Here is a 22087-nt window from a genome sequence, read left to right as displayed (position 1 = left end):
ACATCCCTTACTTTTCAAAAAACAAAATGCTTAACTGCCCACTCCCACCTGACATCCACTATCCCTGCACTGACAGCATGGAGTGTCTTTCAGCTTTTAGATTCTCTTTTATAATGACACACACACTAAAATATCAAGATGAGAGGCTATAAAATCCCAGTGTTTGCAAAATATTTCAGCATGTTCATACAGTGCTTAGAAAAAGTAATATCCTGTAGTTTTTACATCTATTTCACCAAGTTAAGACTTAAAATCTCAGAAAATACCAAAAGCTACCATCAGTAGCACAGAGGAAAATGCTATCATTTCAGAAAGCAAAGCCCTCAGTGTTCCTTCTTGTCAGTACCAAATCACTAGAATATCTGGCATTAGGAGATCCTGAGGAAAGAGATCTTTGAGTCTGAAGGAACATGAATCAAAAGGTCCAGAGAACTACTGCTACTAATTTAGCAGCATCACATAGCAGCTCATAAAATACAATCAAGTGATCATCTTTAAAACTACTAGGGAAGAGCCTTCAGAGTAATTTCATCTTGATAGAAAATTGCATCTTCCTAAAAAATACCTAGAAACATTCTCCTTAAAATATCTCCTGTCTAAGACGCATCTTTCAGACACAGGCCTTTCTCTTATCTCAGAGTACTGTGACTGAACATGCAGCCACATCAACTAACTTTGGGGGCTACTTAAGGACTGTGAAGTTATTTACAGAAATTAAGAGAACTGCATATTGGACTGTAATGAATAACTGTCAATATTTTTAATGGCATCAATATAAACAAGCACTACAAACAAGTAGGAAATATAAAATGCAACACCTACCAGGAATGGTACTAAAAAAATCATACTCAACTGTTCACTGTTGGAAAACAGTTTTGGAAAGCAACACGAATGGCACGTTCCACAACAAGCTGGTATTTTGGTATGTGCACACAATCTGGAAGCGCAGAGAAATACTTGCATCTTTTGTCAATGTTGAGAAGAACAAAAGCAATGGAGAGCTGAAGGGAACAAAATTCTAGACTCCTCTAATGCTCTGGCAGAGATAAAGTGACAGCAAGAGCTACTAGAAAAGCCTTTCAAATTGGAATACTGTAAGATCTGACTAGGATTCCCTGCTTCTTTTTCTCATGCCGGTTTCATAAAGATATGTGTTTGTAAATACATGACAATTCATATTTGAAGGTCACAGCTCTGTTTGAGGTTTCATACTGGCTTAGGAATGACAGAAGTACACATCCTGGATTTCAAACTGTTTGTCAGCTGAAGTTGAGGGCAGGAAGCAGCTTATTTAAAATAAGTGCTAAGAAACAAATATCCTGTAATAGTGGTTATGAACCAGAAAAAGACATATGCAGAGGTAAAGCCTTGGAGGAGACACACTCCTCTCAAACAACTGAAGCTCTACATGAGTTTGCACATTTCATCCTCACCAATTAAGAGCCTCAAATTAAGTTATTAGAAGCTGACAGGTAATTCATCTCATTATCTCTTCTCCCCCCACTACAGCAGCATCCACAAAACACTTCCCTTCTCTGTCCAGCAAGTGGAGGCCCTGAAGGAGTCCTGACGGCTATAAAAGGCAAAAAAATCTCTTTCTGTTATGCACCCAACAGCTAATCTCAAGTATCTTTTCTCCTCTGATACAGGAATTCATGTAACAAAAAAGAATTTCATTAACTCTATTATTCAAGTATTTTATCTTTTTGAGGGGGGATATGTATGTGTGTTAACACCTAACACTGTCTTGCTTTCAGACTCACAGGGCTTCCTCAGAAAAACAAAAGTAGTTCCTTTGCCAATTTTAAGAGTTAGTGGAAATGCCTAATTCAAGTACATTTAGGCAGCAGCCTGCCTAGCACCCCAACTAAAGCTGACTGATCTTTGATAACATCAGAGGAACAAGACATCGCAGGGAAGTGATAATTCAATTACCCTATTTACAGTAACATAAATCACAGTATACACGAGGGAGCTTCAATATTCAACCAGCAGCAACACTACAACAGCTTAATCTAGCACAAGGCACGGCAGTGACTCAGTCAGCTCAGCAGAAGACAGGCTACAGTCTGCTGGTGTTTGATTTCAGGGATATTGTGAGACAGAAATTATTTGAGAACAACTGGGGTAATTACTGAGGAGGAGTGAGGAAGGCCTCAACATTTAGAGTATTTCAGACTCCGATAAAGATGCTAAAAACACACAACAGTCCTATTACTGAAAACAATATCTGGGTATTCAAGATGTTAACCTGAACATGCTCCAATAAAAAAAGACACAACTCGCAGCTCCTTGGGTAATAAAAGCCTCTACAGCATATGCTTTAATTCCTAGATCTGCTTCATGCAAAATGCCCAGAGCACACTCAAAAATCTGCCGTTGCACAAATAAACACAGGCTGCAGTAAATTAAAAAAACAGAAACATGGAGCTGCCACAGCCAATGCCGCAAACAGCATGTGGCACTTGCTTTATGCACAACACCAGAATTTACTGCAATTAAGACATACGTTCTAAAATTATAAACATGTGACCAGACAAAGCTGACTGGTTTTAACAAACTGCTAATTAAATTGGAATCCTCTTATCCTCCCTCTCTCTTTAGCTGAATGAAGCAGCAACTCTTACAGATAGTAGCTCATGCAAAGTAGATACTGAACAACAGGCTTTCCTGTTAGGTCACCGTTAAGCAGGGGAATCTCCCGTGTGCGCCTGGCTGTCGTAGGCAGAGCAGGGAGCGCACACCAGAGAGCACAGCTGGGCTGCTCTGTGCCAGGCACAGTTCTTACAGACCTACTGGCTCTTTGCTCTTCGAGACATAAAAGACGCCCCCTGCAAAGCTCCAGGGCTGGACTGAAAACGAGGGTGCTAAGTAATTCATCCCACCAAGGGGGTGGAGGAAGGATACCGAGAAATCCCAAACAATACAGACCGTAGAAAACAAAAATCCCTCACCCTTTCGTCCCCCCTTCCAAACTTCTCTCGACTCCTCCGTTTCCCATGGCCCTCAGGATTTTTCCTCTGTGCAGCAAAGCAGCTCTGTCCAGCCTCTAACTGCTGGCGAACCGAACTAATGAAATAAGTATTTCCCAACCACGACGGCGAATGTCATCAGAGCTGATCTCCGTCCCTCCCGCTCGGAGCTGGGGTGAGCCCTGCGGCGCCCGCAGCCCACCCAGCCCCGGGGAAGGGATTCCCCGCGGGTCACGGCAGCTGCTCGGGAGGGTTCGAGCACCCACGGGCGAGCGGAACGGGAAGGGGCACAGGCACGGCAACACCGAGGAACGCCCTACAGCGCGGGGGGAGGGCGGCAGCTGTTTGTGCCGCCGCGGGCAGACACACCAAACTTCCTAGAGCACCGCGCCTGCCTCCGCCGGAGCCCGCGGCCTCCCCGCGGGGCATCCCCGCTGCGAGCGTCCCTCCCCGCCCGTCCCGGGCTCCCCGCGAGGTGGTGCGTGGGGGAAGTTCCCCCCGAGCCCCACTCCCACGGCCGCGGGGCCGCCCCCCGCACTCACCATCACCGAGGCGCGGGCTGGCTCCGCCGGAGCTCCCCGGCGGCCGCGGACACGAAGCGCGCCCGCCCCCGCCCGGGCCCCCGCACCGCCCCCGCGCCGCCACCTGACCGCCCCCGCCCGGATCACACTTCCTCTCGCACCGGAGTTGCCCGAGCCCCTGGAAGCCGCATACCTCGGATTTCCTGCCGCCGCGGCTGGATATTTATTTTATTTCTCCCTCTTTCTTCGCCGCCCGGAGGCTGCGGGCCGGGGCCGGCCGTGCCTCACAGAGGATGTCGGTGCCGGTTACCGCCGAGCCTGGCTCGCAGCCATCCCGCTCAGGGCAGCGGAGCAAACAGCTGCTGCTGTCGGTTCGCGAGCATTAATAAAAAAACCCAGTTATTTGCTCCCACCTGTCCGCCAAACCTTCCCGAAATATTCCCTGACCCAGTTTAACCCCGCGGCTGCCGCTTCACCGCCCTTCACCTCGCCGCCACCGAAGGCCCCGTTCGTGACCTATTTTTGCGCGGCGCGGCCGGCTCCCCGCTCTGCCCGCAGCCTCCCGGGGCCGCCAGGCGGGATGCTCGGAGCGGCGGAGCGCGGCCCCCGCCACCGGCCGCCTCCCCGGCGCAGCTGCCGCCATGGCCGGGCGCGGGGCCGCCCCCGCAGCAGCAGCACAGCGCGCACCGCCGAGCGCTCCCCCCGCGGGGCCAACACCGCAGCTCCCCCGCACGGCCCCGCACCGGCACACGGCGCGGCAGCCGCGGACACCGTTCCCCTGTGTGTCTGCGCTGTCACATCGTCCCCCCTCGCCCCAGCTCCTGCGGTACCAGGGGGTGCTGCTGGCACGGTTCTCTCACCAGTCCTTTTTTCACCTCTTTCGTTACATCTTTCTGTCTTTCTCGAACTATTTGAAGGGAAAAGCAAAGGCTTCCCCTTGTCCTTTCCCCCATACTTCCCTCTCCCTAGTTTTGACGATTTCAGTCAGTCCCACATTAAGACACCCAAAACGTCAGTCCACTGCCAATCTCAGTCCATCTAATCCTGCCTCACAAACTCACCGATACATCTTTCTCAATCTGAATTTAGCACAGCTAAACTCATCTTCTTTTCCCACCACTCATCCAGGCTCAGCTCCAGATTACCTTCACCACCGAAGTTTAAACTTGTTCCTCTCTCTCACTTTGCAAGTTACTGCTTTGACCTCTTCCTTGCCTTTCTAAGCATTGCAGGGACTTCTTTTGTTTTGTTTTTTTTTTCCCCTCTCCTGATTACTAGGATTATTCTGAAGTGCTTGAAATCTATCCTGTTTACTAACACCTCAGGTTTAATACCCTGCTGCACAACTGCAAGTCCCCACATACTAAGCAGAAGTCAATTGCTAAGGTTTCTTCCTTTTCCGTAATTTTTGCCACTTTTTATCCATCTTTTCATTTCATGTTCTTGTTTTCTTAGCACAGCACTTCAAGGGCTCTCACACTGAAAGTCCCGTACACCTTGTCCCTCCCTACTTATTTGCATACTCCATATATATACACATAAACTTTTACACTTAACAGCATCTTGAAAAAAGTAGCTAGAGAACAATTTAGCTATCCTATTTATCTTTTATAAAATTACATTAATCAGCAATACCCTGTGTCTGTGTCTCCATTTATACTCTAAAAGACAAGGATTTTTTTGTTTTAAAGCTAAGACTTCACTATGGGCATTACCACTCACTAAAACAACCCATGTCTTCATTGCCTCTCACATCTTTCCACCAAAGGCAATAACAAATTCTGTATTGATTAACAATGCAGCTTTGGCACTACCACTTCAAAAATCCATTAACTTTTTCTCTTTTGACTGCATACCACGGATTTACATTTTAAATACAGAACTGAAATGAATACTTACTTTCTATGTATTCATGCAAATAGGATTCTTTCTGACCTGCCCTTTTTCATCTGCTCCTTTAGTCACACTTAACAGTAGAGGTCCTATCTCCTCTATTGCACTGGAGATTTTTCCTATGTATTGTCATTTCTTATGCAAATTAGGTAGTTGTTGTACCTGGAATTAAATATCATTGGTGTTAACTAGATTTGAAATTATGTTATATAAAAGTTCTGCACAACTTAACACCTTTAAGCCATAAGCATGGCAATGTAAGGATTTTGTTTTATAATTAACACCTCTTAGCTGACACAGTGAACAGTCACGGTACCACAAAAAGCAGCAAGAACACAGACATCTTCAAATGATAATAAAAGGTAAACAAGAATTATAATAATACTCAGTTACTAGATTCCAAACTGCTTTCCAAACAAGTAGATTTTTAAAATATCACTAATTGGAATATTATACGTCTGATTCATTATTACTTTTGTATTGTAATATTGTTTTGTAAAAGTCCATTACAAACTTAAATCAAGGAAACAAATTTGTCTCTACTTAGAGTCTAAAAGGATATATTTTTCACCACATATTATCTTTGATTCCGTCCAATTCAAAAGGCTTCTTATCAATTTTTATTTCTGATCAGCATTTTCATTAATCACCATAAAATGTCCCATGCTTGCAGTGCAGACTCCTCCAGCACACATCATTCTGTTGTCTGAACCATCACAAGCAGAATGAATTTTGCAGTATTTCCATGTGCTACTGAGCCAAAGAATTCCAAATTAGTTACCCAAGGTAAAAATACAGCTGCTTGGTGAAGTGGCATCCCCTGTACCTGTAGGAACTGACAACATATCACAGGAATTCCACCTTCTGGATATGGGCCATACGTTAGAGCCACGCTCTAAATTCAGCAGGGTTGTGAAAAAAGGTGGATAAAGCCACTTACCTGGAGTTTACAAAAAGGGACTAAACGTTTGGTGCTTATGTCAGAAAGGACCTTGAGTTATTCACAGGCACCCTCTAAGCTGCACCTCAGGTTCAGGCAGTCCTACTCCCACTGCTGCCTGCTCCAGCCTCACTGCTGAGGTGGCTGCTACAGAAGATGGCTGGCACCATCCTGCTGGCATTCCTGGGTCAGACTTAACACTATGTAATATCAAAGGCCTTTTCATTAATTACTTTTATACAGCACAGTATTTGGGACACTATTTAAGTCTTCTGGCTCATTAGAAGATACTATTCCAGACCATTAAAAACTGGCAAGTTTGTATTCACTCTGTGTTTCCCTCTTTGAGTCTCATTTAAATTTCTCTGTTTTATAAATCTTCAGATCTTCAAATCAATAACAACCAGAAGAAGTCTGAGGAACATCTCAGCCAGAATCACCTATGGGATGTGACCTCTAGAATGTGCTCTCCAGTGCCACAATACTAGAAGCCAGATGGAACTGATTTTACACTTCTGCACACTGGGATTTCTCCATGAAATGTTCTGGGGTGCATAATAAATGTTCTGGGGTGCATAATGAATGTTCAGAAAGACTCCAGACCTCTCTGCACTGTCGAGATAAGGGTGCCAGCTTTCCTTGCAAACACAGCATATGAGTTTGTTAAGGTCAGTACATTTGAAATTCTGCTCCTCTTTCAAATGGTTTTCTTTAGTTCGGAGGACATGCACTGTAAATCCTACCATGAACTCTATTTCCACTTAGATGGGATAGATTTCATCTCTTGTTTTTAAGGAAGCAGGACATTGTTTTCACTTATGGATGGCTTTTTTTTTTTTCCCCCTTGTAGAGATAAGAGTAATCTCAAGTTTCCAGTGAATGGAAGTCTTACAGAAACTACACAGTATTCTTCCTTCAGCAGAAGTATTTGCCTCCTTTAGGTCAGATATATTCAATCTTGCAAACAGTCAGATAGCAACAGCAACCAGATTGAAATATTTGCCTATAAAACCCTAATCCAGAGTAGCAAATTTTGTGGTCTTATCTAAGTGTTTTCCAGGAAAATTTCTCCTTTTCATCAATGCTGGAACCACTGTAAGGAGACCGCTAGTGCTGAGCAGCAGAATTGGCTGCTATTCCCAAAACCAGCAACACACCTGCACAAAGTTAAACCCACACAGAGCTCCAGCAGGCAACAGAAAGACAAAGGTTAAGGTGAGTGAAGAGGAAGGAGGGGAGAAAAATACATTTCACATTTCATATATTCACTGATTTTGTTATCCAAAAATGCTATCCTGTTTAAGCACAGGTTTATATTTCTTGTTTATTAAGAGGTAATTTTATTCCCTTTGAATTTCAAAGAGAAACATAAACCAGCAAGTGCCAAAGCTGGACCTTCAGAAGGCTTGTACATTTTCAAACCCTCTTACTCCTCTTAAGAACAGGAATTTCTATTGATATAGCTATTATTTTGTGACTTTCATATGGACCATATATTATCTGTCTAGAGACAAAAAAATTGCAAAATCATACTGAATTATTTGTCCACCTACTACCTTTAAACTGCTGTTCTTAAAAGGGCAAGCGGAAGAAAAAAGCATAAATGCAAATGGAATAATGAGAGAGGAGTATGTCAAAAGACAGCAACAGGAATAAGTGAAACAAAGGAGATTTGGAACAGAAATCTGTGGTGTATCATCTTGCTGTCTCCACCTTGCTGCCCACAAACTTAAAAGACTTCACATTCAGACTCATCTCCTGGTGGGCCTTTCATTTTGTCAGCTTCAGTCTGCCACTGGAGACAGCTCTCAGACAGAAGAAGTTTTCAGAAGAAAGACACTTTGCTTTGCTTTACCTTATCAATTTGAGAACATACAGAGGCAGGAAATTTTATTCTGGCTCAATTATTTAGAAAAAGCAAGCAGAGACTTGTCAGATTTTGAAGGGAGAAAAGTGACATATTGAGAAGACAGTGATGACAATATAACACAGAAAATAGGCCTACATGGTAATGGTTTACTTGCCTACACTGTCACAATGATGATGGGCCCAAAATACAGTGTCTGTGGCTTCTAGCAAAAACTTCAGAAAGAGAGCAGTACACACTGGCTACTCATTTAAAAAGAAGAAACCCACCCTTCTGCTTAAAATTATTTCTCCCACACTCTGTCAGTAGGGTCACATTGACTCATTGTCTAAATCTTTGGCTGAGAACTTCCTGGGCATGAAATGTGTAAGGCAGTTAAGTCTTGTCTGTGTGTCTCCTCTTTTCTCCCCTAATTCAAATCTCTTTGCTTTCTAAGTGCCTGGGCACCAAGTGGCACAACCTGAAATAATAACACACACACTGAGCAGTCCCTCATCACCAAGGATAGCAAATGCAACCTCAAGCAAATTGCCATTCCTTTCTTTGTGACTGGAAATAGCTGCAGGTGGACTCAGAATTATTATTTCATTCTTTTTAACTTTCATACTTCTACAAGACATTTGAATAAATTAAGACACATTTGAAGAAAGGGCATTACAGAATCACAGGATATGCTGAGTTGGAAGGGACCCACAAGGACCATTGAGTCCAGCTCTTAGCCTGCACAGGACTGTGCTCCAATCTTCTCACCAATATCTTAGTTTTGGAATTCAGTCAGTCGTGGGAATAGGGCTAAGTCCCTAGCCAGTTAGCCACAGTTAAAGATAACATTTCTTTCCCATCAGGACTAGTTTCATTGTCTAATGTATTTCAAAATAATAGTTCCTTCATTTTCACCCTGCCTTAAAGCACTGTTGTTCTTCAACATTATAACTGTTCTTTGTCCTAAAATACACATACACACACATATATGCAAGCACACAGAGTAAAACTCAAAAAGTCCTTTTACTGTTGTTCCTGTTTAACCCCTTCAAGACAAGAATACACTTCCTGAAGAACTCATTTTACTAATGGCAGAGCACTCAGGATGCATTTTCCTACATGGCTCCCTGCCACCCCCCTCGCCCCCACCCATGGAGAAAACTGGATTTCCTTTCTGGAGTACCTCTGTGGATCCATTGGACTGAAGACCAGTTATGAAATGGTGAAAAATTTCTTGATTCTTTCTGTACTTATTTTGGACTGTTACTGTTGCAACACTAAGGTGAAAACAGAGAAACACCTCAAGAACTATGGGGGGCAAAGCCTGAGAATAACTCTTCCTGTGTATGGCACTTAACTGATGAATTCTCGTTTAAAGTGAAAAATACATTCAGAAATCTTTTTTCTTGCTTTGCTGTTCTTGCAAAGCAACAAGAACATCTCATTATAAAAGATACAGAGGAGATGAAGTTTGTTTACTTCACCATTTGTGCAAAGGAAGAACTAATAAGGAATAAATGTGCCAATTAAACACTAATTGTTTAGTTCTTCATTCTCATCAACTCTGATACAAAACCTAAGACTAGCTCTTGTTAACCTAAATTTCAGTCAGTTTCTAATACTTTTATACATTAGTGTTCTATTTACAAACTATACTGAATATTGCTTATTTGCTGCTGCAATTTAAATATTGGAAGGAAAAGGGTCTTTAACAAAGTATTTAGTAAAAGCTTAAGCTTCCAAAATCTCTTTGAAATTAGCTTAACTTTCAGAAAATTAGCCTGTATACACAGTTGCATGTTTTATTTGAAATGCTACAAAATGTAAAGTCTTATTTTTGTTGGTCCTGAAGGAAACATTCTCTTTAGCATAAATAATTCAGAAAAAATACCTTTGCTTTCTTGTTTATTGGAAAGAAAATGACAATGAAAATACCCTAACCTAAAACCTGTTGGGAAGCAAGTAATTTTCAGTAAGAACTTTAGTACAGAGCTGTCAGACTAAGGGCAAACAAAGCCAAATGTTTTTCTTTCCAGCCTGCCGGAACAACTGCTGCATTACAGGCATGAAAAAGCACCTTTGTGTGTCCCTAAGTACAGTTTGTAAGGATTAAGTTTATCCCATTGTCATTACTTCAGCTTACAAAGTATTTGGAATGTGCCTTTCATTTCAACACTTACAGTCCCATTATAAGTATCTTTCTCTTTTTTTGAAGTTATTGCACTGCATTCACATCACAACTCCTGTCTTCATTACACACCTACACTGGCCTGCAAGCCCTACTTCTTTTTAAAATCTGATTTATGATTCTATTTACGTTTTTGAACACTGAGTCTGCCACTAGCCGTGACACACGTGGATTACAAACATAAAATATGTACTCTAAATTAAGCAGATCAGCCATGACAGAAGGCAGCATTAAAGTGTCCCAGAGTTTGGGATGACTACACACATATCTCCATGGATGAGCTACACAGACATAAAAGCCTGGCCTATCTTCAGGTTTGTCCAGATTTTTCCCACTGTAAATACTTGAGTCTCTTCAGAGTCAGTATCACTGAAATAAATGGAGCTCAGTGATTCTGAAATACTGTAATTGATAGTTATACCATTAATTAAGAAAAAAACAAGCAACAAACCCCAACAGATACTCTTAAACCCTTAGTATAATCTGTCAGGAGGAATAAACCAGGTATGTGTAAACAGAAATCATTTTAGCTGTTACATCAAGCTCATTAAATTATCTTGAACATCTGAATACTTAAGAAAATGCCATTATATTAATGACTCCCACTAGTTCCAGTCTGCTAAGCAGGAGATCACAGTATAAGTGCTAATACACTTCGAATATACACACAGGGAGCAGCTGCAGAGATAAACATTTCAATAGAAAAGGATCTGGTAGGAGTTTTCAATTCTGATTTTTTATTCTGTGTCAGTAAACCGAATAGCCAGCCAAATTCACAATTCATTATGAGTAATTGTTAGGAAGTGCTTCAAGTGAAAAGTCTGTTGGGTTTTTTTTTTCTGATTTTCCTTCCTCAAACCTACAGAATAATTAGACAACTTCATAAAAGCCAAATTTGTGAAACTTTATTGACAGGAGGTGAGTAAGCAAACTGGTGGAGATGAGGTGGAGGCAACTGAAATGAACAAAGGCCATAAAGCTCCTGGAAATAAGCCATGTGTCACTCAAGCTCTTACAGGGACTCCCCTTGGTGGATCACAGTAATACATCTGAGTGTTTAGAGGAGCATGCTGAAATACTGGCCACTAAGGACTTCATTACTTTCACTCACCCACTGAATCCTATTTTGTTTTAATTCCTTTCAGGAGGCTGAGAAAGTCACCTTGTCTAAGTGGTCAACCCCCGCTGTTTCACATCGGAGCTACCACGCAAACTCCTGAAGTGTTCATATTGTGCCAAGAAATCCTACCTCCTCCACAGGAGCCAAACAGTCTGGAACAATAACACACTATACAATATTCAACGTTTTTACTCCTCTAACTTTAGGAATTTTGCCAAAAGATGCAGTACTATTACTCAGGGAATTCCTGCTTCAGTATCTTCATCTAAGCTCGGTGCAGTGATGCTGCAGTCAGCCTGCAAACTGTCCAGCCTACACAACATCAAATATGCTCTTACCTATCATCATCTGCCATCTTATCTTCTCCATCTTAACCTTTTTAGTTTGGCCAATTGTATCTTGCTGAAGCCATTAAGTTAAAAATATTTATCCATAAATGCTATTCCCCTTGCACAGATGTACACACAGACTTGCATCAGGCTGCTCTCATCCCACATTCTTCTAGTTTCATTTTTACACTAAGGCAGTGAATATCCATGAAAAATATTTAGATCCTTCTTCTGAGAACTATAATTTCAGGAATACTTCTCACAAAATATGCCACTTCAACAAAAAAAAAGTTAATTTCACTATTAATTCTCTTCTTTCTATAAGGATGAAGGTTATAGTAAATTACCATAATGCCAGGTAAATTAAAACAATCACAGTGCAGAACAAAATTGTCATAGGGTTCCTGAAAGGCAGGATGAGCTGTTTGTCTGATGGGAGCTGGTTTTGTGCTCCCTTACTGCCATTTGGGGCCTTTCACCTTCAGAGTGAAATTGGTTATTTTTACACAGACAAGACAAAGGAATGAAAAAAAAATCTGCCATACCTGGAATATGGAAAAATGCTGTACTGAGCAAGATCAGATACAGGTTGGTATCTACCTTGAAAGCAGTCCTGGAAATATGTACAAAACTAAATATACAAAAGAGGAAACTGCCTTGACTAACATCACAGAATCCTCTTAACATACAACTGGTGGAAACAGCTCATGAAGAAAAAGCACATTTCATCTTGGTTATCTCACACATAGTTTCACCTAAGAAATAAGCATTGGAGAGAACTGCTCTGAGTATGTCTTGACCTCAGAGTAGTGCCATCAGTTTTAGATAACAGAAGGAGGTATTTAAAGACAACAAGGTACGACTTCAGATGCACACACATTACTTGCCTGTTCCACACTCGTGTCTGAACTCCACACATGGATATTAAAACAAGTTCCATGTCAAAGCTTTCAGTCAGAGACTATAGGAATTTCTAGGGGAGAGGAATGCTAATGACAGCTAATTAAAAAGATTCAATTTTACAGCTTATATTTTCTTCTTGGATTCCAAATTTACTCTTTTCTGGTTTTGTTTGCTTTGTTTTGTTTATGCAGCAGCCTACACTGATGTAACTGTTCTTTCCGTGATAAAACTGGGAGAAATAATTCATAGTAAGAAGCTGCAAAAACTAGTCTGATAAATGGATACCAGATATACAATATAAACCTGTGTATTTTAAAGACCTTGCATGAATCACCATCTTTAAAGCTCTGCTCACCTACTGCATTTAAAAATCTATTTAGTTTTTTTAAAATCCTATTTAGATTTTTTTAAGAGGAAAGAAGCCAACCTAAGTTTAAAACTAACCCCATTAAGTGTCTAAAGGTAGCTCTCCCATCCGTATCTGATACACAGCTGGCAGATGGAAAAATCAAATTATGGATTTATCCATTACACATTTGTAAAAGGACACTCATCACACAGTATTCCAGCAACCCTGCACCTTTCAAATACTGTTTAGAGTGGGTGGAACAGTTGCTGTTAAACTTTTAAGATCCAGCTTTAAAACCAACTGCTTTATGTTCAGTAACACACTACAACCTCCATGACATTCTCTCTTCTACAAAGCCACAGCTTCACTTATTTCAGGGTTATTTGTTCCCTGGCCTACCTTTGCCTAGAAATTCATCCACCCAACAAAAGGAGAAACTTTTCCTAGGGAAACAGAATGGAAAAAAATAGCTGTTTAATATCCACTGGCACAAATGACAGCTCAAAACCCCATGCTTGTATCTCCAGGGATTTAGATTTATTGGCATCTTTACTAGCTGGGTCTTGGAAGCCTGCAAAGTCAGCCAGAAAGAACAGCCTGTATATATTGAGGCAGAAAACTCTGTGAACGACGGACATTTTTCACTGATGAGTTCTGTTTTTCCAAGAGGATGGAGTGAAGAACTGTAAATAACATGTTGGGCAGAGGTTGAAAAAGTTATCTAGCTTTTTATAGGCAGCTTTAAGACTTCATTGCTCACTGGGTTTCTGGTCTCAAGCCAATCACTATGAAAGTTTCACTTGCACAGTTAACTCCTTGCTTACCTTCGGTTTTAGAGTTGGTATTAAGTTTGCACAAGAGAGTGAGCACATGAGAGCAAGTGAGAGAGAATCACAGAACAAACCTGTCTGTACCTACTAAAAGCATTCTTTCAATTGAAATGTTAGAAAATCTGGACAGGAGACGTGTGAGTAGAATTACATTAACCTTTACAAGTGAAAGAAAGGGGCAAAGACAAAAAATGGCTTGCTACTGGCAAAAGAACAACTATCAAGGGTAAAGTCAGAAAAGAAATAATTTAATTTTAACTCTGACTATAGGGGCAATTAGTATCACCCTTTCCTGCTTCCCTTTTCCCTAGTGGAAGCCATTTGCCAAGCTAGACAAGAAAAACAATGGAAATTAATACGGTTACTTGACTAAAATACGTGGATTTTTGAAAAGCTATCTTTTTCCAGGTAGAAACCATGCCTGTTTCAAACACAAAATTCTCAGTAAATTCAGTAGAGTCAGAGCTACTAATTCTCTTTCCTACAATCACTTTTATAAAATTGACTTCCAGTCATGGTTAGAGAGAAGGGCCAGGCTATCACCTCATTAAGCATTTTAATGAGCCAACTTAAACAAAATTTAAGTGTTCATTAAAAAAATGTTTCTAGATTTGATGCCAAAATAACCTTGTATATATGAATTATATTTAATCAATGCAAATATGCCTTCCTGAATCTGTAGGCTGGTAAGACAACAATTTTTTTCAGTAGGAGTTTCTCTATCCTGTGGCCCAAGGGGCATTCAATGATGAGTGCTGGAAGCATTACACCTCTGACCTCTGTTGCTCTACAGAAGATACAGTGAAGGGAAATTGAGAAAATTAACAGAGGCTGAAAAGGAAGAAAAACAAGAAAAAGAGGATAGGAAAACACTGATTTGTTTTCATTCTTCAGTCATCCAAACTTTAGCTTGTGCTGTAACCATAAAATATCTGCCATTTATACAGCTGACTGTATTTACAAATTAAGCATGGGATTATACAATCATTTGGCTCAGAAGGGACTCCTGGAGGGTTTTTCATTTATTCCTCAGCAGTTTTCCACACAAATATGTCTTCACCACACCAGAAATGGTTTCTTCACACAGATGAAGAACAATAGTTTTATAATGTCATTATTCAGGAACGTAGGAAAAGCGATGAAATGCTTGTTAAAATTCCCGAGGAAGCCAGGCAGGCAGGCAGTGTGTCAGCTCCAGCATCTCTCCGAGGCAGAACAGCAAGGTCTGTGTTATCTCTGCTTAAGGAGAGGTACTGGATGACCCACAAAGCCTTGGCTCCCCCAGCACCTCTGCAGCAAAGGCTCCCTGCAGCCTCCTGACCGCACACCAGCACTGCTGACAGGCCGAGTTCCTAAACTGTCAAATCATTTCACAGAGCACCTTGCTCTTCCTAGCACAAGAAGAAAATGTATAGCAGAGAGATGTCTTTTACTTAACATCTGAACAGCTCACAGTCAGGGGAAAGCCAGCAGTGAGAATCTGCATTTACTGAACGGCCCTTTCACAAAGCAGAGCACTCGCTCTTGCTGGGCCTGTTCCTGCCCAGGGAAGACACTGATATTTCATGGCTACAATATGGCCATCTCCTGAGGAGATTAAAGACAATTCTGTCTTTTAAATTAGGCAGGGATTTAACCATCCTCTGCTCAGATGCCCCTATCTACCTACTAAAGCATAAAAAAAAAAAAAAAAAAAGAAAAAAGCATAAAAATATTAGGCTATTCATATGTGTTGTCATTATGGTATTGTTACTATTTTGTTTTGTGCAACTACACAGAAGGTCAGTGTTAATGGTGGAGGTCACCTTTTTTAGACACTTGGTTTTGCATATCACCTATTAAATGGTACTAATAACTTCTTTCAAGCATTATCTAATTGCTGGAATCAAAGTTTTGTGGGTTTTTTTGTTTGTTTGTTTTTTTGTTTGTTTTTTGTTTTTTTAATTATTCCTTTATGGTTTCTGTTCCCTTGTGGTTGCATAAAAATGGCATCCAAAACACTCAGAAGCAAGAAGGGCAAAACTGAATAACTAAATCCTTGTGAATTCTGGGATGTCACTTGTGATTTCTTTTTTTTTTTTAAACTTGAGTTGGCAACCCCTCATACTCATTTTTAACATTTAAACATTCATTAGGGTTTAAGCACTAAAAAGACTGACTTTTTTTTCAAAAAGTTGCAACAAATCAGGATCAAACTAAAATATAGCCATTAATTCCCTTAGAGCCCCCCCATACATGAATAAACTCCAACTCTCACCATGCTGAGGGGCACCATCTCAACTCACATAGATGCACATGTTTCTTCAAGTTCTTTCCCCCCAGTCTGATTTAAATGGCACTAGTTTGGTTGGAAGGCTCATGTTCCACATAGCAGATGTCTAGGAGTTAGAAGTACATTTGCCAACTGAAAAGATACACACCAACTATGAGCAGGAGGGAGAGTAACTCAGATCTGTCACCAGCCAAGGACAGGAAGGAAGGCAGAGTGTAAGAGTTCTAGGAAAGTGATTTTAATCTGCTGTTGCCTCCAGCTTCAAGTTTTTCAAGTACATGGCAGGAAATGCTGAACCTGAGGTTTCAGTCAGGTTGCCTCAAGCAACTTTGAAGAGCTGCCCCTTGGCACTGTGTGGTATTTGGAGGTTCTTCAGGTCAGCACTAAAAGTGACCCCAACCTGGGTAGAACAAATGTGTAGAATAGGTTCAGACCACCCTTTATGGATTTTCCTCTTCCCTTGGATGATGTATAGCCAGTTACCTCTAACAGAGACATTAAATTCTGTAACAAATCTTTCATTTTAATTCAAGTCATGGGAACCATTAGTGCTGAGGTTACATGTCAGGAGATGGGAGAGAAACAAAAGGCAGCTCTATTGGATCCAAAGAAAATCCCATATACTCACTCAATGCCATATTTCTGACAGTGACCAGTAATGTATGTCTAAGGGAAGGTATAAAACTAATTGAGGCATATAATGAAACTTCCTTGATATAACTGCCCAGCTTCCAGGAGAGCTGAGGCATGTTGCCTTTTTGTCCCCTATAGTAGAGACTTCACAATATCCCACACCTCAAATTCACCTGTATGGCTCTGGTTGCACAGAATCCCCAGACAGTCAGCCTTGCACCCTGCTGTCCCTTTTCAGAATCAACTTTCCTCTGGTAAGACAGACAGACAGACAGACAGACTCTTAACCTGAAACACAACTAAGGAAAGAACCTGCTGTACAGGAAGAGTAACAGAGAAAGCTCCCACTGTGGTTATCACCATGCTGTGTAATCAGAACTACCTCCAGCAACTTCAACTACTCAGTGTCCAGAACTTGCCATTCTGCTCAGCAGAGGTCCCCTGTCAGTGCCCAGTCACACCTGGTATGAACAAAGACAAAACAAAGTGAAATCACTTCTGTCTCACAGCTTCTGGCTTCCAATGGTTGCTCCCACCTTAGTCTGACCCTGCTCAGACCACAGAATGAAGAGCTTCAGGGCTACAGCAGAGAATAAACATACTGCATTGCTCTTGGAATTAAAAATAGAACAATTATCTGTAGCACTTTGCAGCAAGACTTCATGCACATCAATGTCTGCATTGTAGCATACAGTGTTGCATGCACAGCTTTTGTATGTGGGGAACAGTTACCAAAGATGGACATCAAGATCTTTATTACAACAGATTATTATTACCACAGAAGATGTGCCAGGAAAATACAAATAGTGTATATTAAACCATATGGAGAACTTGCTGGTACATGAAGCTCAACCATGAAATCTGAATACATTAAAGAAGTGCCCTACTATATAAAGCAATGTTTGAGGATTTTTTTTCTCCTTGTGAATTAATTTCTAATTTAGTTACCATAGAAACCATCCTGGCTCCATCTTTTAAAAAAAAAAAACTCTCTGTATATATTTACACTCACACTGAGACAAAGAAGAGGAGAAAAGCATGCACAGGAGTGCACCTGTACATGCAAGTTTATAGAGAAAGGTGTAACTGGCCAAACAAAACAGGCTTAGCAGTAATTTCTAGGAACTTAGCTAAAACTCCTGTAAGTCTAACAGCAGTATTCATTCAAATAATGATTGCCATCACAGCAGAGCCATGAACATGCAAAATCTCCTCTCCTAGAAAATTGGGGCCTTTCTTTTCTGCTTGGGAAACAAATAGGTACAATAATGCAGTAAGGATATTTTTTCTTAGAATTGAAAAAGGGAAATTCTGAGCACCCTGACATTATTCTAATAAGTCAAATGAGAAGAAATCAGGCTAAGTGAACATGCCTTTTTTGCTCACTTCAGTCACAGCTGAGTGACAGCTAACAAATTATACAAGAGGCCATGACACACAGATCCAGACCAGCAGTTCTGCAGTAAAGTTTAACAACAGACAGCTTTACCCAGGTTTATTTCTTTTCATACAGTGCTGTCATAAACATTTCATAAATAATTCTGCTAGGAGTATGTCTGGGAGGAGCTGCTAGCTTTCTCTTTCACACTATGTTGTTTGTACTTGTAAAACTGAGTCAGCTGTAATTTCAACAACCCTGAATCTTCTGTACAAGAGATTAAAAACACCAGTGCTACTTGCTCCAGAATAAAAAGGTATTCCAATAGTAAAATATCTACAGAAAACCACTGGACTTAATTCTTTTGTATCATGAAGGCTGAAGAGTTCTCAAAAAATAATACCAAATGCATTTCATGGAAGCAAATAAACACTCTAGGCAAAAGATTTCTGTTGAAAATAACCCTGGGGGACATTAATATGCTTAGAAAATCTTAAGGTTGGCCATTTAATTTCTAAGATTAGATATGACTACTTTTGTAGAGTGCTATAATTTGTGTTTTATCACCCATCTCTCTATGTGAAGACAGTAGCTGGGACAGTGGGCTGCAACACCATCTGTACAAGGGATGACACACCAATGTGTGTTCTGAGCACTGACCCAGATGGTGCAGAACAGTCACTTACCCACCACCGGGCTGGAGCTTCACATGAGAACAGACTAGTTGAGGTTTAACCCAAACAAGGTCAATGCAGCACTCAGAGGGTTTTTTCCAAGTTGTTCACAGATTTCAGTTTGTCCAGTTCTGGAATGTCAGCTGACACTACCAGCTTCTTGTCATGGGCACTTGCAGCCCTTTCTCTCTCAGATCTGGATTTTCTCACTGTGCTCTGTCTGTGTCGTCTGTACTGGATTACTGCCACGGGCTCCACATAGAGGAGGATTTTTAAAATATTACTGGGTAGAAAATGAGACCAACACAATATTTATCATGCTAAACTCATGATGTACACCGTACCTGTTAACAGGAGGACCAACCTACTTGCATGCAGGAATAAGTCAAGACGTTAGCACTGATTCATAAAGGTCTCAACAAACATTTTTGCTGTGTGAGGCATTCTGTGTGTGCACCACACCATCCCCACAGCTGAGACACACTGGAGTTCAGCCCCTAGAAATTCCTAAAGCCTGGAGGCAGTGGTCTACATGGAGGACTCCAGACTAACATTGTCTTCATCTGTTGGCAGACCCAAGTTCAAATCGAGAACATAATTGTCAAACACCTTCTCTCTTTTCTAACACTGCTGCCAATATATTGCACTGGGCCAGCATATATATATCATATATCATGATACAAAAGAATTAAGTCCAGTGGTTTTCTGTAGATATCTTTTGTTGAAAGTTGCCTTTTATTTCAAAGTGTATTTCATTTCTTATTAAAGAAATTAATTATGGGAATTAAGTTTCTGTTGATTTAAAAAACAGAATTATTATACAGCTGTCTAGCAGCTATACTACATCCTTGAGAGTATCCTTCTAGTAGCTACACTTTTCATCCTTCAGAGTATAAAAATATCAACACACAGAGCACGGAATAATTATTTTTTGAAATAATGCTGGAAAATTCCACCTAGGGATACAGTGGAATCTAAGTTAAATTAGCTAGCATTAGCATTCAAAAACTAGACATGATTTAGGTCAACCACTGATCTCTCTTAATGTGGTAATTCACATTTTTCAAGTAGAAACACTCCCTTATACACACTTCTCAGTTCCCTACTGCTCATCTTCCTCATACATTAAAACATAGGATACTCTTGACACTTAACCCTGCAGTGATGAACAAGTCAACCTTGATCATGCAAAGTTCACACTTGGCTTGAAGCATGTTGAGTAATTCCATTAATTTCTACAAGAATACTTGTGTTATGTGAATCTGAGCCAAAGCATTCACTAGTTTGAAGAGCTAATCATACTGCAGGATTCTTGCAGGGAAAACTGGCAGATAATGCAGGAAAATAACCAGAACAAAGCCATGTAGTCATCAATCAGGTCACAACCCTATCAGGCTGTGCTGTGCTTGCAGCTGGGACAGAGTTAATTCTCTTCCTAGAAGCTGGTACAGCACTGTGTTTTGGAATCAGTGTGAGAATAATGTTGATAAGACACTGATGTAGTTGTTGCTAAGCAGTGCTTACTAGAAATCAGTTTCCCAGGCTCTGCCAGTGAGGAAGTGCACAAGAAGCTGGAAGCGAGCGTGGCCAGGACAGCTGATCCAAACTGGCCAAAGGGCTATTCCATAGCACAGAACATCATTCCCAGTGCATAAACTGGAGGGAGCTGGTCATGAGAGGCCAATTGCTTCTTGGGAACTGGTTATGCATTGGTCAGCAGGTGGTGAGTAAACTGTACTGTGCATAATTTCTCCTTACATTACTAATTATAACTATTTTAATACTCTATTTCAATTATTTAACTGTTCTTATCTCAGCTTTACCTTTTTTTCTGATTCTTCTCCCCATCCCACCATGGGAGTGTGGAAGGGGAGTGATCAGATGGTACTTATTTGCTGGCTGACAGTATTTGTTAATCAAAAGTTCTCTCCAGAAAGATGTAATGATATAGAAAACCCCATTTGCAGACTGATCCATGATACAATTTTGAGCCATTGTCAGTATTCCTTAGTTGTTTAACCCATCTGAGGGATTATAATCAGAGAAGAGCACTTACTTTATACTTAACAGAGGTTTGCACAGAGGTGCTAATTAACACAACATACAGCAAAAATGAAGATAAATGTTAACAGATATAAAATGGAAGTAAATTTCACAATTACAATATTAAAACAGAAGCACTAGATGGGAAAGCAGAGACATAAAATTCTGTCACTGCAATCACAGGCAACCATACAGCAGATATGGACTGTAACATAGTCCAGAATGACAGACCATCTCCAGGCTCTCACCATGCACTGTGAGACAGAATTGCTACAGAATCCTATCTCAAAAGAACAGATGGCACAAAAACCTAGAACATACCACAAAAAGCTGAAGATACCAAAGACAACAGCAGTTTGTAAGTGGCAATCACAGCAGGGAATCTGATAGATAAATGCTTATGTAAGTCTCAGAAGTGTTGTGTGTCCTATGTCAGTGAGAGGCACAGACACCCCTGTGGAAGATATCACAGACATGGGGACAGTCTCTATGACTGTGCTGCTACCTCACTGTGGGACTTGGGAAGACTCTTTCTGTTGTAGCCATGCTCCAACAAAGGGGAACACAAGAAAGCTCCTTCAATTGCAGGAGATTGCTTAGCACAACTAGCAATGTTTTTTTGTCAAGAGAAGTGCAAGTCTAGTTGAGAAATGACAGACAAGAGGATAATCAAGATGAACAAAATGAGAATTTTTATAGAGGGCTCAACCATCAAGTACATGGTAAATGATGCATAACTGAAAAATGTTGGTGCTTCTCTCCCCATGTTTTCAAGCTCATGAGAAATAATCCTTTAATGTCCCCTTCAAGAGAGGCACATTTACCCAGTAAATATGTCTGTAACACAATTCTCCTTTCCTTTAGCCACTCATGGCTTGTTTAATGTGCCTGTGTGGAATTTCACATTATGGTCCCTTCACAAACCCTTCAAATGAGAAACAGGTGTTACAGTGAGGGCTGAGAACGGAGGGGTGTTTATCAGCTGTATAAACTTACGTTGAAGAAATTGGTCTTGTTCCTCTCACAGAAGAGGCCCTGTGCAGGCATGTGCTTCAGCTGCTGCCAGGGGATCCCGCTGCCCAGGAGCACGTCCCGGGCCCACTGCAGGTTCTGTGGACAGAGAAGGGCTGCTGAGTTGCAGGCAGGGGATGGAAATGCCACCACAGTTAAAAGTACAAAGCGCTCACTTGGTT

At 41.0% G+C, this 22087-nt stretch overlaps 1 protein-coding gene across 6 annotated transcripts in view; it reads right to left on the bottom strand.

Annotated features, from left to right (window-relative positions):
* Positions 1-22087, bottom strand: part of CABIN1 (calcineurin binding protein 1) — a 110501-nt gene that overhangs the window by 39946 nt on the left and 48468 nt on the right. For all 6 annotated transcript variants that reach the window (XM_017814098.1, XM_017814097.1, XM_017814102.1 and 3 more), the window contains one exon: positions 21891-22004. In XM_017814098.1, the coding sequence (XP_017669587.1) occupies positions 21891-22004 (114 nt within the window). The remainder of the gene's footprint in view (positions 1-21890; positions 22005-22087) is intronic.

This window comes from Lepidothrix coronata, unplaced genomic scaffold (genome assembly GCF_001604755.1).
Source record: "Lepidothrix coronata isolate B3197 unplaced genomic scaffold, Lepidothrix_coronata-1.0 Scaffold44, whole genome shotgun sequence".
NCBI lineage: Eukaryota > Metazoa > Chordata > Aves > Passeriformes > Pipridae > Lepidothrix > Lepidothrix coronata.
Note: the sequence above shows the minus strand (reverse complement) of the source record. Positions and strands in the feature narration are given on the sequence as shown.